This window comes from Metarhizium robertsii, assembly GCF_000187425.2.
Source record: "Metarhizium robertsii ARSEF 23 chromosome Unknown MAA_Scf_5, whole genome shotgun sequence".
Lineage (NCBI taxonomy): Eukaryota > Fungi > Ascomycota > Sordariomycetes > Hypocreales > Clavicipitaceae > Metarhizium > Metarhizium robertsii.
The window spans coordinates 1,806,299-1,820,632 of NW_011942193.1; the positions used below are offsets into that span (position 1 = coordinate 1,806,299).

Sequence of the window (14,334 nt, forward strand, 5' to 3'; positions counted from 1 at the left end):
CAAAGATGACATTGATAATTTTGATCGTCCCTAGCCTGTCATACATGCGCCCATCCATTATGGGCTAGAACCTGCATCTCATTAATTAAACAAAACACGCCGGGCTCACGATTCCCACTCTTTTCCTTTTCCCAATGCCTAACCCTTGATCGTACAACTATCCCTTCGAATGTAATTGATGTCCAGCGTTTCAACCTGTTTTTCCAAAGCCCTATGAATATCCCCCACGCGGATACCCACGATCCGGCTGGGTGTGTAGCAACGTATGCCTCGGGATTATAGCCAACTCTCACTCTGGGGTTGAGATAGACGCCGAGTGTTCTGGAGAGAGGATTGTCGGCGTGTATGAGGCAACATTCGGAGCCTTCTAGGTGATGATTCGCCAGGGAGTCGGGGACGCCACGGAAGCGTAGCTTGGTTGAGGAGACGAACGGCTCGGCGGGCATAACGACTGCAAAGGAGTGTTAGATTTCATGAATCTCGGCAGGATCCCCCCCTTGTGGTCCGAAAAGACAGGTGTTGAGACGCACCAATGCCATTCCAACAGCTAGTGACAGGCACGGCGTCCAAATTGCTTACGAGGGCGTTTCTCGATGTCCTCGCTTTAAAATACGGCCAGGTCTGCATCACATGTCCGTGGCCCTCGATATCCCGAAGCGCAAAGGTATCATAGTACAAGGGAGGTTTCGCAAAATCCAGCGAGCAAGCTGCCGCATATTCACCGCCATTCGTGTCCATCAATGCCAGCACATCCTCCACCTGGCAACAATGGAAAAGTCAGTCATGCTGCATTCCCCAAACGTGCTCGGGGACACAATCTTCACATCTTACCGTGAATACCACATCGTTAAGAAACAGCACCTTGTCAAACTCAACACCCTGCTTATGAAGATGCAGCAGATCCTTGATTGTCTTATTCCTCAACCTCGACAGGTACGGGATGCGGCGCAACTCCTTCTTATTTCTCGGCGTATCGATCCAGCCCTCGCCCTTGTCCGCACTGTCCAACTCGTCCTGATGGGTCACATCAGACACCTCCACGCGGTGCGGAACACCTCTTATTTCTAGATGTCGATCCAGCTCACGCAGAACCTCCTTGCTGTCGTCCCAACTGCCGCTCTCGAATATACTGACAAACACATTCTTGGGCCCAAACGTCTCTGTCAACCCAATGACGGCGTCGTTCCAGTGGCTCTTCAGGATGGCACCGTTGTTGAAGTGCATGCTAGCAATATAGATTCGCTCGTGCGGCCGCGACGGCCCAGGGGTTTTGGAGCGACGTTGCACATCGCCGTGACTGAGATTGTGATGAATACGGAGCACGTCGATAAAGTTGAAGAGCAGGAATAGGCATACTGCTACTCGGGTAACACGTAGGCGGAGGATGCGGCGCATGTACAGGCGGTTAGCTGGGGTGAGGACCATGATTGCTCTCCCAGTGTAGCTGCGTGGTGGATTGGGGAAGCACCATGACCTCTCCGACCGCTCGCTGATGACGTTAGGAGCTGGAACCCTCAATGATCATGGCGCAGAGACTACAAGCCTCAGTTGAGGTCCGGCAATGGGGTTTGGGAGGTTGCGGCAAAGTGTGCGTGTATAATGGATCTGATTGCTTTGAGGTTAGGTTACACTCGAGACGTCCAGCTTGCATGTGTCCAGATGTCCGCACAGGGGTGCCCAGGAACTTGACGTTTACGAAACGCCCCCAGACGGCGTGGGCAGCCCCAGCCGCCAGCCCGCTTGCCCGGTACCTGAGGTACATGTAGGGACATGCGTCAACCAGTAATGTCAATGGAGTCTGGTGGTTCCTTGACGAAAGGATGCGACAACACATCAACTTCTCAATACATAGTATGTGCGGCTCTTCGCAGACTGTATTTGCTTTGATGAGTTGCATTATACGTGGACATCTTTAATCAATTGTTAATTTTACAACTGCCGAGTACCGACCATTTTGCCGACTTCCAGCACCCAGTAAATTCCTTTCCTTACACCATTTATTTTGTAGCCACTATTTCCACTCACATTCATTACCCCCCGACAAACACATGCACAGGCACACGATTCCCTTTTCGCTGCAATTCCCTATTGGAATGCACCGTCATCCGCACTTATTTCGCAAAGTGCAAGTCGTAGCCCAGCCACTTCCTTCGGACAACCTGCTCAACGGACAAACCGGGGTAACCATACGTCAATGGGAGGAAGAACCACCAGCCAGCAATGACAATGGTCAGCACCACGCCACAGGCAATCCAAGCTCCCATCATGCTCTGGCCAGCTAATCTCTCGCGCGCCGTAAGGTGCTTCTTGGGGCTCTTTCTGGGGCCTCTGGTCTCGTCAACTGGTTCTGCACTGAAAACAAACTCGATGAGCGCACCGGCGACTAGGCAGGAGGCAAGATGAGCAGGTAAATAGTGGTGTAGGAAAAGCTGGCGGCCCATTACAAAGAACGGAAAGTAATGGGTGGCCCATGCAACCCAGAAGAAGCCAGTAGAATTGTACAAGCGGGAACGCGTACCTGATGTCCACGTTAGTATCTTGCGCCCTAACCATTGCGCCATTGAGGAACGAAAATTACTTACGGTGGTCCAATGCATCGATGCCTCGGCGCAGAGAGATCTGATCAGCGAGAACAATCCCAATGTAGACAGCCAACAAGCTGCTGGCAAGCCACCAGCCAATTGGGTTACCAAGAAAATAGATCTGCTGGCGGGTGTCGTTCTGTGTCCAGAAACTGACGCCGCGCAACAGGAATGGCCACTGATAAGGATGGCTGGCGTAAGGGTGACTGCTGGTCAGCTTGCTGTTGTGGTAAAACATGGCTCGCTGAAGCTCAAACCACTTGCGCAGGAACGGCAAAGTCTTGACTTTGCGCTCCGGCTTCTCTCGTCGGGCATCGTCGGCAGCCAGAGACGCAATATCTTCAACCAACCAGATATTAGAGCTGGGGGCGATCTGCTTATTGCCGTTGATTTCCTGTTGGTGGGAACCCCATTCAGGCAGAGGCTTGGTGTGAGTCCACATGGCAACTTTGCTGGGGAAGTGAATGAGTTTGAAGTAGCTGGCAATCGTCTTGAACTCCTGGCCGTTCTTGCCGTTCTCAATCCGAATCTCAAACAAGGTGTCGTTGACGCGACTGCCGTAGGCATCATCCTGAGAAACAGTGGTGAACTCTTGGTTGGTAGGATAGTAGGGAGAAGCTACGTCGTGTGACAGGAGAACCGTGTCCGTGCCAACGTGTCTCAATCGAATCAATTCATTATTCTTGACCTTGCGACCCATTTGCTTGTCGTCGCTAGAGGGGAGAATCTGCCAATAGTTGTTGGTATCATTGTGAGGGTAGCCAGTAACCTGCTGACCCTGGCTGGAAACACGGCCATCGTCGTAACGCAAGGGATACTGGTGGGGATGGCTGTGCAGGAACGCCTTGGTCTCCTTATGTTTGATCGTGATGGTGTCGTAGTATTGAATATCGACCGCATTCGCCAACATGGCATTGTCACTCAATGTTTCCTGAAATTCGGGCGACATGAAATCATCCCCGGGGCCGGAGCGAGACAATACGGCAAAGTGGACCTGGAACCAGAACAAATAAAACAGGAATGGAAGAATAATGAGGCCGACAGCACGAGCAGCAAAGTGCCTTCCAAACTGAGGAAGGCTGATGGCGCCTCCCGGGCGCTTGATGTCCAGCAGATCCCAGAGATCAATGATAACCGCGGCACCAATGGTGACGAAGGCGAAGGTACCGACATACTTGGTGGACATATCGCAAGACAGGGCAAAGCCGGTCAGGATGAGCCATTTCCACCACTTGCGACTGAATGGTTCGTGACGAAGCTTGTAAAACTTGATGTAGAAGAGCAGACTGCATGCCATAGCGAGGACCAAAGTAGCATCAAGAAGAATCAGTCGAGTCTGGCCAATGTGGGCGTTGTCAAATAGAACCAGACCAGCGGCAATGATGCAAGCAGGAACGCTATAACCCGACTCCCACATAATGAGATACGTAACAGACACAGTCAAGGCGCCCAAGATGGCAGGGAGAGCTCGGAATGCCACATAAGGCACTTTGTTGTCAATGTAGGAATCACCAATGTTTTCGAAATGGAAGTGGCCATCGTAGCCCACCAGCCAGCCCATGAAGGCAAACAGAAGCTTGGCAAAGGGAGGATGCACATCGAAGAAGTAGGTTCGTTCGAGGTAGTATGAGGCGAACTGCGTTGCGATGGGTCAGCAAAGAAAGAGGAAGTACGATTGATGATTCTTTCGGCCGTTGTAAGCACCCACCTTGCCAAAGTGAACTTCGTCAAACACCACCTCATTGGGGTGACTAATTCCCCAGAATCTGGTGACAAAAGCCAGAATGGTGGTCAAGGAGAAGGCAGCCCAGTGATCGCGCTCGCAATTGGACGCATTCTTCTTAATTGAGGCTTTGGCAAGCTTGTCGAGCTCTACGTCAACGGCGGAGGTGCTCGAGTCGGCCTTTTTGGAGCCAACGTTTCTCTGCCGCAAGCTGCCTTGCGGTGTTTGGCTACGGGCCATGATTCTATAGTCCAAAATTTTGCGCGGTCAGCGGCGAGACGTACTGAATGAGTAGACGGGATGCAAGGGGGGGTGCGGTGCGATTATTTTCCTCGTCATTTGCGATCGCGTTGGGATTCAGGGACTGGCGACTCACAAAACGGCGGGGAGGCTTGATGCCCAAGATGCAGAAGAAGAAAAGGTATTAGATACAAAAAGGAAAAGGACAAGGAGAAACGAACTGAAAGAACAGAACCGCCAAATCAAGACACGCAAGTATGTGTGTTGAAGGCTTGAGTTGGAGATGCAAAGGGTTGGCCTCCCTCCTTGCCAAGAAACGAATGATGAAGCTGGAGCCAGGAGACAAAACCTTCGACACAACGTGTCAATGTGGCCAAGTCCAGCAGCTCCCAGCGCTGGACGGCCTACGTTTACGGACCAGGGCAGGGCAGGCAGACGATTGGCTCAGACGGCACCAGTTCGGCCCACAATCCAGGAACTGTCTCCTGTTCAGCCCTTGCTTGATGGATCAGTTATCTTTGGAACACCCTGACCAAATATCTGGGTCTAGGCTATCGATGAGATTTACGAGGGAACTAAACGCTAATGATGGTATTTGTCTTTGCCCCTGCATATTGCAGCTCCCGTTTCTCTCGGGATGGGAGACACGTTTTGGCCAAGTCGGTTTACGGCATTCCAAGTCGAGTCTAAGGTAAGTTTGTCTAACATTGGAAAGATGCAACCATTGAATACATTTAAGTATTTGCGGAATTTGTACTTGGAGATATTAAGAAACAGCTATTCGCCTCAACGCTGAAAAAACAAGCCCCTCTAGTCCCTTTCTCTAGGGAGGGACCCTCCGTGCTAAAGTGTCAACGGTTGAAGCAGCCGAGCCAGTTTCTGTACTCTGATCTTGAATGCTTGGATGCCCCAGATCAGAAGCTTTATGATAATTGATCTTTTCAAAATGATGCCATCTGGGAAATATTTCTGCTAGTGTTTTCACCCATCTAGACACCCTGATAGCCATGAACAGCATTCGCCATCCCCCATCCCCATGCCACATTCCACACCACACTCAGCACCAAACTCCCCGACTCTCCGGTGCGCTCCGAACAAATCGACAAGACCGCCGTCTTGGGCCTCCTGGCCATCTCCCCGTCCACCCTGGGGAGTTTGCAAACTACCATTGGCCCAGCCATACCGAGTAAACACCACGTACATTGTACGTAACGAATTACCCAGGTGCACGTCCAGGCTGGGCCGCGATGCGCACATGTGGACCATCCGCCACACCAATTGATTAGCTAGGCCGCCAAAACCCGCCAGCTTTGCTGCCCCGCCGCGGGGTGAAGGACGCCGGATGCCGGAGACACCAGGAGCTCCCAGATGTCCTCCGTCCGCTCGAGATAGAAGTTAGTCGAGTTGTCCTATTTCCTATTTGTAAACCCTCATCCCCCGTCCCCCATCGCGCGCCCTTTTCACTTTCAAAACACACTTTCTGTAGGATACATCAGCCCCTGTCAAAAGAGAAACCACCCTTACTTACGCGCAACGGCTCTCGTTCTTCTGCATAGGTATGTCGTCGATCGTTGCTCGGCTTGCCCCGCGATCCTCCATTGGGAGCATCACCACATCTGCTCGACGAGCGGCAGTAGCAGGATCAAAGTTCACACCAATCTCAGTTCTTCCTCGTGCCAAATCAACAATGGCGGACCAACAGATTGTTTTCACAAAGGACGCCCCTTTCCGTAAGTATCCCAGAGAGCTGTGTGCTCTGTCCCTCCTCCGATTCGGCTCCGATTGTACTGATAAGCTCTTACGAAATTAGCTGTCGGCCCTTACGTGAGTCCTGGCCCGTCAATGGGAGACGGGGGAAATAAAAAATACACCCCGCGCTTGCGCGAATACTAACGAAACTTTCCCCACGTAGTCCCAGGCCATCAAGACCCCCTCGGCCATCTACTGCTCCGGCCAGATTCCCCTCACTGCTGAGGGCACCTTGGTTGAGGGCTCCATCGCCGACAAGACCAAGCAGTGCTGCCAGAACCTCGAGGCCGTCCTGAAGGAGGCTGGTTCTTCCATCGCCAAGGTTGTCAAGTGCAACATCTTCATCTCTGATATGGCCCATTTCGCCGTACGTACCTCATTTCTACCTACCTGTTCTACTTGGCTGTGATTTAGAGCTGACCCTTCACAATAGGAGATGAACTCTGTCTACGAGAAATGGTTCGCACACAAGCCTGCTCGCAGCTGCGTCGCCGTCAAGACCCTCCCTAAGAACGTTGATGTCGAGATTGAGGCTATCGCCCTCCCTTAAGCGTGCGTTGAGGTAGATAGCATGTAGCTAGGCCCGGCCAGAGCAAATCAAAACTGTAAAAGTATATCAACCTGGTCCATAGTATAAATGTTTCATCATCGATAGTCGTGACAAGCATCGGGGTCTAATTGTCTTGATATCGTCTGTTTGCGTTGCATAGTTCTCTACAGCTAACGAGACATGGGCCAATGACTGTTAATTCTTATTTACAAGACATAGTCTAGCTCCTATATGCATCTATTTTTAAGCATTCCAAATCACGATACGTCCATCGACACCGCTCGCTGTAATAATTGTTAGCTATTTAGATAAGATGAATGAGGGAACGAGGCACGTCACATGCGATGGGATATACGCACAACTAAACTTGGTGACTCGGCCACCAGAGGACTCAAACGGACGGAGGGTAGTAACCGTATTCTGGTGGATGGTTTTCAGTTGCGTGTCATCCTTGACTTTGCCCTTGAGATCCATCTGTCTGAACATGTTGAGCGCAGACTCCTCACGCTGAGCCCCGGCATCACGGCCCTTGGGCTCAACGGGACCCGCAAGCTGCCAGCCTGATTCGCCACCCTTGAAGCGGAAAGCCTCGCAGTCGTAACCGGCTGCGATTATTTCATCTTCGCTCTTCCAGATCAAACTCTTGAATGGCAAAAGCTGTGTCGAGACGGTGAGAACGGCGCGGGGCGGCTGTTCAGGGCCAGAGGGATAGACAACGGTAACACTACTGTCGTGAGCGGCAAAAGCAAGGCTGTCGCCGCTTAGGGAGAATGCAACAGAGTGCACCCAACCAGCAGAGTTGTTCAAGAACTCTCCGCAGACGGTGTTGAAAGGAAGTCTCTCGCCCCAGACACTGGGTTCAGGCTTGGCGTCGACCCCTTTGATAAAGCTAGAGAAGACTCTGGCATGGGCATCGGTTGAACCGGCGGCAAGGAGTACTGAGTTTGGGTGCCATGCAACACTCGTTATAGTGCTGCGGATGGGCTTCTTTAGGTGCTTGGATACCCACCAGTCATTCTCCTCTTCGAAGTAGCAGATGGCGATGACCCGGTCACCGGACCCAACGGCGAACTTGGTTTCAGACGGGGACCATCGAACGAAGGTGGCGGCTCGACTGATTCGGAGAAGGACGAGAGTAGGTTTGTACCCCGTGGGAGACGGCTCCCAAACCAAGGCGTTCCGGTCTATCCTCTGTTAGCTGGAAATACAAATGTGAGATGCCAGGTAGAGCTCTTACCCTGAGAGCAGGTAACAATGCGACCGCTATGAGGAGCGATGTCCACACTAGTGACAGTCTTATCGTGGCCCTTCAGCTCATCCTTGAGCTTAAAAGCGTTGCCCACTCTGCCGTACAGCTCGACATACGAGTCTCGGGCCACAGCCAGAGTGCCATGGTCAGCCGAGAACGAGTGGTCCGCGATGGGGTTATGGAACAAGTGGTGAACCTCGGGATCCGCCATACTGATGAGTTGTCTTTGGCGATAGGAGTAGCTCTCTACTACCGCAGGTCAAGGAAATCTAGTTGTAAAAGTAAACGTTGATGAACTTGGCGACGATGATGGCGGGGTGAACCTCTGAGTCTGCGAGTACGTCTTACGTATGGTGAGGGTACGTACCCACTAGGTGGAGCTCGGACCACCCATAGCTGGTCGCAGACCACCGCAACATCGCGAGGCACGAAAACTTACGTTTTTCAGCATTATTTCTTGCACCTGCGACCGCCGCGAACGACCAGATCCCACCTATTGAGTCACCTCCCACGAGAATATATGTAGAATCATTGTGCACGCATATTTTTATCAGAGTACCGCAGCAATTGAGTCACCATGGCTACAGCCGTCCCTACTCGGGGTTTGGTGCCGAACGCTTCCCTGCCTGCCAAAGTTCAGCCCATCCCGCCCAACCAGACGTGAGTGAATACGGTCGCTGCACCCCTCAAGCCTCCATCTGACCCTTTTAGGCTATATGTAACGAATCTTCCGTCTTCAAAAATCCAAAAAGCCGATCTTCGAACTGCCCTTTACCTTCTCTTTTCGACGTACGGGCCAGTTCTAGATGTCGTTGCTCTGAAAACGATGTCCATGCGAGGGCAAGCACATATTGTCTACCGGGATGTACAAACAGCTACTCAAGCTATGAGGTCCTTGGAGGGACAAGAATTTTTGGGCCGGCAGCTTGTGAGTGCCATTTAAATTCCTTTGAGAACCTGGACACTGACAGGAGAGTCCAAATCCTAGAAAATCCAATATGCCAAGTCGAAGTCGCACTTTGTTTCCAAATTGGATGGAACTTTCAAGATGCCCAGTGCATCGGGAGCCGCAGTGGTCGAACAAACACAACTTCAGCAAAGCATTTTCAACGCGCCACCACCGGGATCCGTTGCTCCTGCGAAACCACCTGCTGCTGTTGACCAGGTCATGAACGACGCTGGTACGCCAGAAAGTCGCGGCCAAAAGCGAGGACGAGAAGACGAGGATGAAGGCGAGGATAGCGAAAGTGACGTGGCAATGGAGGAGGACAGTGACGACGAATGAGCTTCAGGTGCCTGAGACGAACAATATTGTAAGCCGACAACACAGTGTCCCGCTCAAGACACACCGACGTTTCATTGAATAGCCATTTCTTTGGGTATCCACAGGCCTACACATCCTCCAACCAAGCCGAGCCAAACCATCAAGTAGTTCTGTCTGGAGCACTTGAAGCTGGATATGGCATCTCCAAGCAAGCATGGATGAACAAAGAAGGCGGGGACTCCTGTAACAGGGTGGTGCTATAGCGAACAACATGTATGAGTCTAATGAGTCCAATCAAAGACTTGAAGTATTCGAAAAACTCACATCTGCGGAGATGCCACCAATTCCACCAAGCCCTCGGAGGCCCTCTTTGTACTCATCGGGGACGAGACGGCGAAATACGGTGTCAATATTGAAGGCAGGTTCATGTGGGGGAAGGCCGTGGAGACTAAACCAAAGGCATGGAACCCTATATGTGGGATGACGATGAATTTCATAAGTCACGGTCTCTGTGGCTTGAGATGTCGGTTTGACGATGGCGGCCTAGCATAATCGTGAGCATATGATATTACAGCTACATACCAATAGTAACAACCACATACCTCGTCCGATTCATCGTCAATCATTTTATCGTCTGCTGTCGGAATGTCATGGGTTGTGGGAGAAGGGGATATTGTAAAGCTGTCCAGATTCAAATCCAGGTCGCCCGGTATTTCTAGTGGACGAACAATCTGAATATATGTAGTATATCCCAATTCGGTGGAAAAAGCCAGGTCGAGAGCTGTGCACACTTTGAGCTTCCATCGCTTTCTCAGCGGACCCAAGGTTGCACGGCAGTATTGACTGTCAAGATGATGACAAGCTTCTGCAAATTCCTCCGGATTGATGAATGGATAGTTTTCAATATCCATGTCTTTGTCTGTGAGAAGAAGGGCGGCTCGATTGCCTCCGTTATCACGAACGAGGGCTAACTTTGGATAGTTGAGTATTAGGGCAAGAACAGTCCTGTGCCTTGAGAAGGAATACTCCGTAGCACACGTCTAGCAAATACCTGTCAGCTAGGTTTCCTTGTGTCTTCATGATCCCTTTCCTATGGCTTGTAAATAGCTAAATTAAAGACATGGCCGCATTTTAAATGCCATGAGAGTGAAGCGCAAATAAGTCGGGGAGATAGGTTGATTTGTTCACAAGTACTGAAATCTTATGCCACCAGGACACCAACATCGGGGTTTGCAGAGGGGCGACCTCGGGAGAAAAGTGGCCCACATGCAACCACCAACTAACGAGAAATGGTCGGGACTGGTCAGGTCTGGTCAGGTCACCTACTCGACACTCTCTGTCCTTTTCTAGGGGTCCCCCCTGCTGGTTGGGTCGCCCCGTCGTCGACTCGTCGCCCATCAACTTGCATTTAGTCGTTCACCACGATTAATTTGCAACGTGTCGCCATTGCGAAGGACAATATACTCCCGCATCGTCGAACCGGGCTGTTGTCGACGGCACAAATAGCACTAGCTTTGGCTCTAGAGCTTGCTTGCGGTCCAGATTCTCACGGCGATTGCGTGGTTTCCTCCGCGCTGCACGAGATGAGCCAGCCGGCCCAATGATCCGCGATCCATTTGACATCCACCGCAAGAACGCCTTTAAAGCCACAGCCTTCCAGACAGTCCAACACATCACAACAACAGCAGCGCATGTCGGCGCTGCGGCCCTCGACATGTCCTTCCATATCCCGAAGAATGTTCCCAACTTTGGAGCGCCGCATCGAGACCTAGAGGACAGAGCCTGGGTAGCGCTATCTCGAGGCAAAGGGGATGCGTCGCATGGTTTTATAAACGGCGTCCAGAGGAAGGTGTCACATTACTTCGAGGACGATTCGTTGCCAATGTATAAAGATAAGCCGTACGGGTACGGGAGGAAGCGATGGTGGCGAAGAAAACGAGTACTAAGCACAATTGCGCTTGCTTCGTTGACGTTTCTCTGGTTGACTGGGTTCTTTGGCGGCAATGACGAGAAGCGGTCCTCGACGTCGACATCTACATGGGCATGGCTGGGCATGTCCAAGATCAACAAGGCTGCTAATTGGGATGCAAGACGGCAGAGTGTTGTCGAAGCGTTCGAGTTAAGCTGGGATACGTATTCGCGCTATGCTTGGGGTACAATTCTACTGGTTCCCTTTAGTTTTTCGTTTATGCGCTGCTGTGTTTGCTAACTGGGATTTTTTTTTTGCTTCAGGCTACGACGAGTATCACCCAGTTTCGAAAACGGGGAAGAATATGGCCTCCAAAGGATTGGGTTGGATTATAATTGATTCACTGGACACGATGATGTTGATGAACTTGACATCCCGAGTAGAGCATGCTCGCGAATGGCTGGCGAATTCATTGACTTGGGACCAAGACCAGGATGTTAATACGTTTGAAACCACGATTCGCATGCTCGGCGGTCTCTTATCCGCTCACTATATTTCCAACGAATACCCTAATCTGGCACCTGTGAAGGACGACGACCACGGGAAGCCGGGCGAGGATCTCTACTTGGAAAAAGCCAAAGATTTGGCTGACCGGCTGATGGCTGCATTCGAATCCGAATCTGGTGTTCCTTATGCTAGTGTAAACCTTGGCAAGATGCAAGGCCTTCCCTCGCATGCAGATGGCGGCGCCTCTTCCACTGCTGAAGCAACCACTGTTCAACTCGAATTTAAATACCTTGCAAAGCTGACTGGCGAAACTAACTTCTGGGAAAAGGCTGAGAAGGTTATGGAAGTTGTTGACGATAACAACCCCAAGGCTGGCCTGGTCCCTATCTACATCTACGCCACGACTGGAGAATTCCGAGGCTCGAATATTCGCCTGGGAAGCCGGGGTGATTCGTACTATGAGTACCTGATCAAGCAGTACCTTCAGACGAACAAGCAGGAACCTGTATATGAACAAATGTGGGACGAAGCTCTCGAAGGTGTTCGCAAGCACCTCATCACGTACACGGAACCGACTGGCTATACCATCATTGGGGAACGACCAAGTGGATTAGACGGCTACCTGTCACCCAAGATGGACCACCTTGTATGCTTTATGCCTGGAACTATAGCCCTAGGTGCTACCGGGGGACTTACGGAAGCGGAGGCGCGCAAGCTTCCTTCCTGGAATAAGAAGAAGGAAGACGAAATGAAACTCGCTCGGGAGTTGATGCAGACGTGCTGGGGCATGTATAAGGTCATGGCCACCGGACTGGCGGCCGAGATCACATACTTCAAAATCGCGGATCCGCCCCTGCCAGAATCGGCACCACATCACCCGCCAGCCGAGTTCGACCCTGACCCTCAAGCCACCTGGCGACAAGATTTCCAAGTCCAGCCGAACGACGTACACAATTTGCAACGACCAGAGACTGTGGAGAGCCTGTTTTACATGTGGAGAATCACGGGCGATGTTAGATACCGTGAATGGGGGTGGGAGATGTTTGAGTCGTTTGTCAACTACACAGCTGTTGAGAACGAGGGCGGCTTTACCAGTTTGAGCAATGCCAATACGATTCCACCCGTGACAAAGGATAATATGGAAAGTTTCTGGCTGGTAAGTCTAAACGTGCCGTGGATGTACGCGGCTGCATATGACTTGGAACAGATTGCTGACATCTATCTGCAGGCTGAAACCTTGAAATACCTGTACCTCCTATTCTCGCCGAACGACTTGTTACCCCTGGACAAGGTCGTCATCAATACCGAGGCACATCCGTTCCCTCGATTCGACTTGGGCAGGCTCTTCTCAACTGGATGGAAGCGCAAACCTCGGGATGCCAATGGCAATATTATTGGAAAGACGGGGACTGTATCTTCATAAATCCCTGGGTAGTGGAGTTGAACTGACGTATGTTTGCATCTATCGGCGGCGGTAGTGTTCAGCTTTAACTAACTAGTGAGCTGTCATCTCTGTCATATATATACATGTTTTTTCGTTGTTAAACTATAAATCTATTGTTGTAATGAAAGTAAAGAAATGTACGATGGGTTCACTGATATCACGAAGCCAAGTAGGGTGACGGGCGTGTTTGCTGCTGTACATCAATATCTGGGCGGCAGCCACAATGCTTTTTCTTCGGCGCGTTGAAATGAGGCGGTGACACTCCCCTATTTTCCCTGGGGCCTCCAGTGTAAATGCCGACTACCTACTACACAATGGCTAATCATGGCGCTGGCACTTGTTCCTGTCACACGGCACGCGATTCATTCTCCCAAGGCTGTTCAGGCGTGGCGTCGGTCGTGGGGTTCATCCAGCCACCAGAGGTCCTGAGAGCGGTGAATTGTATTGATATGGCTTGCAAGTCCCGATAACACTTCACAACAAATTTTGTTGGTACTATTCTATTACTAGTACTTGCTCCGTACTACTTGGAACTAGAAGGGAGCATTGATGTGGTTTGGAGAACAATTTGCGGAAAGGGGGCGCCAAGATGTTTAAGTCGACGCAGATGGTTGGCGAGCAGGGGGCTGGTAACTAACAAGTAATCGGTTGTTGCAACCAAGACTGGAGATGATGAGGCGGTGGGCGCGCAGCCCTTGCTGCCAAAGCCGTACATACATACATACATAAAATGCATGTTATGTACGGAATATGGCGTAATGATGCCAGAGGCTCTGAGTTGCGTTGGACACGACAAGTTGAAGCTGGTCCAATCGAGGAAGCCATCGCTGGGGTTTACGGCAGCCCATATTCATGCGCCGCCCAGGTCTAGCCGCTGACGGCTTACTCTCTCCGCGTTGCCAAGACCTCAGCGCCTAGCCAGGCCAGGGGAGGGGACAGAAGTTGTTAACTGGTCTGTGCGATTGAACCTGGAAGGGACTGCGGCTGAGTGGCGTTATTGCGGACGCCGCTGTAACAGATTGATGCGCTGGTCATCATGACAGACCAGACGCCAAGTCGCTTTACGATAGTGCACACTCCGTATTCCAATGCTGGTACAGACTTGGTGCAAAACACC

At 51.3% G+C, this 14,334-nt stretch overlaps 7 protein-coding genes across 7 annotated transcripts; 3 read left to right on the forward strand and 4 right to left on the reverse strand.

Annotated features, from left to right (window-relative positions):
* Positions 1-38: 38 nt before the first annotated feature.
* Positions 39-1,425, reverse strand: MAA_04115 (glycosyltransferase family 69 protein; the record flags this gene model as incomplete). Its single annotated transcript, XM_007822113.2, has 3 exons — positions 39-451; positions 531-759; positions 832-1,425. 3 exons carry the CDS (start codon positions 1,423-1,425, stop codon positions 39-41), a joined length of 1,236 nt encoding a protein of 411 aa, XP_007820304.2.
* Positions 1,426-2,111: 686 nt separating this feature from the next.
* MAA_04114 (glycosyltransferase family 39) lies at positions 2,112-4,545 on the reverse strand (the record flags this gene model as incomplete). Its single annotated transcript, XM_007822112.1, has 3 exons — positions 2,112-2,518; positions 2,583-4,218; positions 4,291-4,545. 3 exons carry the CDS (start codon positions 4,543-4,545, stop codon positions 2,112-2,114), a joined length of 2,298 nt encoding a protein of 765 aa, XP_007820303.1.
* A 1,687-nt stretch (positions 4,546-6,232) lies between these two features.
* Positions 6,233-6,844, forward strand: MAA_04113 (uncharacterized protein; the record flags this gene model as incomplete). The annotated part of the gene is made up of 4 exons (XM_007822111.1): positions 6,233-6,275; positions 6,356-6,369; positions 6,458-6,661; positions 6,728-6,844. 4 exons carry the CDS (start codon positions 6,233-6,235, stop codon positions 6,842-6,844), a joined length of 378 nt encoding a protein of 125 aa, XP_007820302.1.
* A 243-nt stretch (positions 6,845-7,087) lies between these two features.
* Positions 7,088-8,304, reverse strand: MAA_04112 (actin related protein 2/3 complex subunit; the record flags this gene model as incomplete). The annotated part of the gene is made up of 3 exons (XM_007822110.1): positions 7,088-7,128; positions 7,204-8,028; positions 8,082-8,304. The coding sequence occupies 3 exons, from the start codon at positions 8,302-8,304 to the stop codon at positions 7,088-7,090; spliced, it is 1,089 nt and encodes a 362-aa protein (XP_007820301.1).
* A 366-nt stretch (positions 8,305-8,670) lies between these two features.
* Positions 8,671-9,378, forward strand: MAA_04111 (Nucleotide-binding, alpha-beta plait; the record flags this gene model as incomplete). The annotated part of the gene is made up of 3 exons (XM_007822109.2): positions 8,671-8,753; positions 8,805-9,021; positions 9,082-9,378. The coding sequence occupies 3 exons, from the start codon at positions 8,671-8,673 to the stop codon at positions 9,376-9,378; spliced, it is 597 nt and encodes a 198-aa protein (XP_007820300.2).
* Positions 9,379-9,651: 273 nt separating this feature from the next.
* Positions 9,652-10,268, reverse strand: MAA_04110 (autophagy-related protein Atg10; the record flags this gene model as incomplete). The annotated part of the gene is made up of 2 exons (XM_007822108.2): positions 9,652-9,900; positions 9,960-10,268. 2 exons carry the CDS (start codon positions 10,266-10,268, stop codon positions 9,652-9,654), a joined length of 558 nt encoding a protein of 185 aa, XP_007820299.2.
* Positions 10,269-10,957: 689 nt separating this feature from the next.
* Positions 10,958-13,196, forward strand: MAA_04109 (glycoside hydrolase family 47 protein; the record flags this gene model as incomplete). The annotated part of the gene is made up of 3 exons (XM_007822107.2): positions 10,958-11,510; positions 11,590-12,929; positions 13,002-13,196. 3 exons carry the CDS (start codon positions 10,958-10,960, stop codon positions 13,194-13,196), a joined length of 2,088 nt encoding a protein of 695 aa, XP_007820298.2.
* Positions 13,197-14,334: the final 1,138 nt, after the last annotated feature.